This window comes from Momordica charantia (genome assembly GCF_013281855.1).
Source record: "Momordica charantia cultivar OHB3-1 chromosome 8 unlocalized genomic scaffold, Mcharantia_2.0 BLBB01000008.1, whole genome shotgun sequence".
Lineage (NCBI taxonomy): Eukaryota > Viridiplantae > Streptophyta > Magnoliopsida > Cucurbitales > Cucurbitaceae > Momordica > Momordica charantia.
The window spans coordinates 23,441,145-23,442,232 of record NW_028275166.1 but is presented as its reverse complement, the minus strand read 5'-3'; the positions used below and the strand labels follow the sequence as shown (position 1 = coordinate 23,442,232).

The following is a 1,088-nucleotide window of genomic DNA, read 5'->3' as shown; positions in this document are numbered from 1 at the left end:
CTCGTCTTGGATTGGCACGAGAAATTGAACATAAATTACGCTCGAGGTACAACAAGCAAGCACCCGAGAGAATTATGAAGCTATATAATTTCTCGGGGCGAGATCTCGACCGAGAATTCTTCCAGAATTTTAACAGAACATTGCCTGACCTTTTTTTTTCCTTTGTCATTTTAAATTTGCATATGTTTTGTATGGCTATAATATTGAGTTGTGTTTTTACTTATATTCAGGTTTAAAGTATGGAATTGAGACCGAAAATTGACCCTGCAATCTATGCATCTGCAAAGGTGTCCTGTTTATCGCATCTAGCGAAGACAGTGACTGCTATTAAGGGAAAATTGGCCCCTAGACAGCTATCCATGTTTAGGAAAACCATATTCGGTCATTTGCTGAACGTGGACCTCGTTTTTAACGGGTCATTGGTACACAATATATTACTTAGGGAGGTTGAGGATAGTACGACGGACAGTATTAGTTTCAACCTGTTTGGGAGGAAAGTGTCGTTCGGACGGAGGGAGTTTGACCTTATTAGTGGCCTTAAGTATGACGGGAGCCTAGTTAAGAAAGATACTCATGTTCATAGACTTAGGGCTCTGTACTTTAACGATAGGTTTGACCTTGTCTTGAGTGATTTAGAAGACCTATATGAAGCCGCCCAGTTTCAGGATGACTTTGATGCGGTTAAGGTATCCATTGTTTACATGGTCGAAATGGTCTTGCTAGGGAGGGAGAGAACTGTGAAGTTCGACCAGACGCTGTTAGGAATAGTGGATGACTAGGAGGTCTGCTGCAACTACGACTGGGCGTCCCTATCGTTCGAGAAGACGATAGGTAGTCTTCATCGTGGCCCAACCAAGATGGCAAAGGATGGAGGGTTGAGGAAATCATATAGCCTGTATGGTTTCCCCTGGGTGTTCCAGGTATGGACATAAATACATTTCCAATATTTATGGATCGTTTGTCATCGGTTATGGTTTATAATGTGACTCTCTTTTTTAAACAGGTGTGGGCGTACGAGGTGATATCTTCCCTATCTGGCCGGGTCGCAAATAAAGTTTTAAGGATGCAGTGCCACGTATCCTCCGATG

At 42.6% G+C, this 1,088-nt stretch overlaps 1 protein-coding gene across 1 annotated transcript; it reads left to right on the top strand.

The window, feature by feature from the left end:
• The first annotated feature begins 239 nt into the window (after nucleotides 1-239).
• Nucleotides 240-779, top strand: LOC111025123 (uncharacterized). Its single transcript, XM_022302968.1, has one exon. It carries the CDS (start codon nucleotides 240-242, stop codon nucleotides 777-779), a length of 540 nt encoding a protein of 179 aa, XP_022158660.1.
• The last annotated feature ends 309 nt before the right edge of the window (nucleotides 780-1,088 follow it).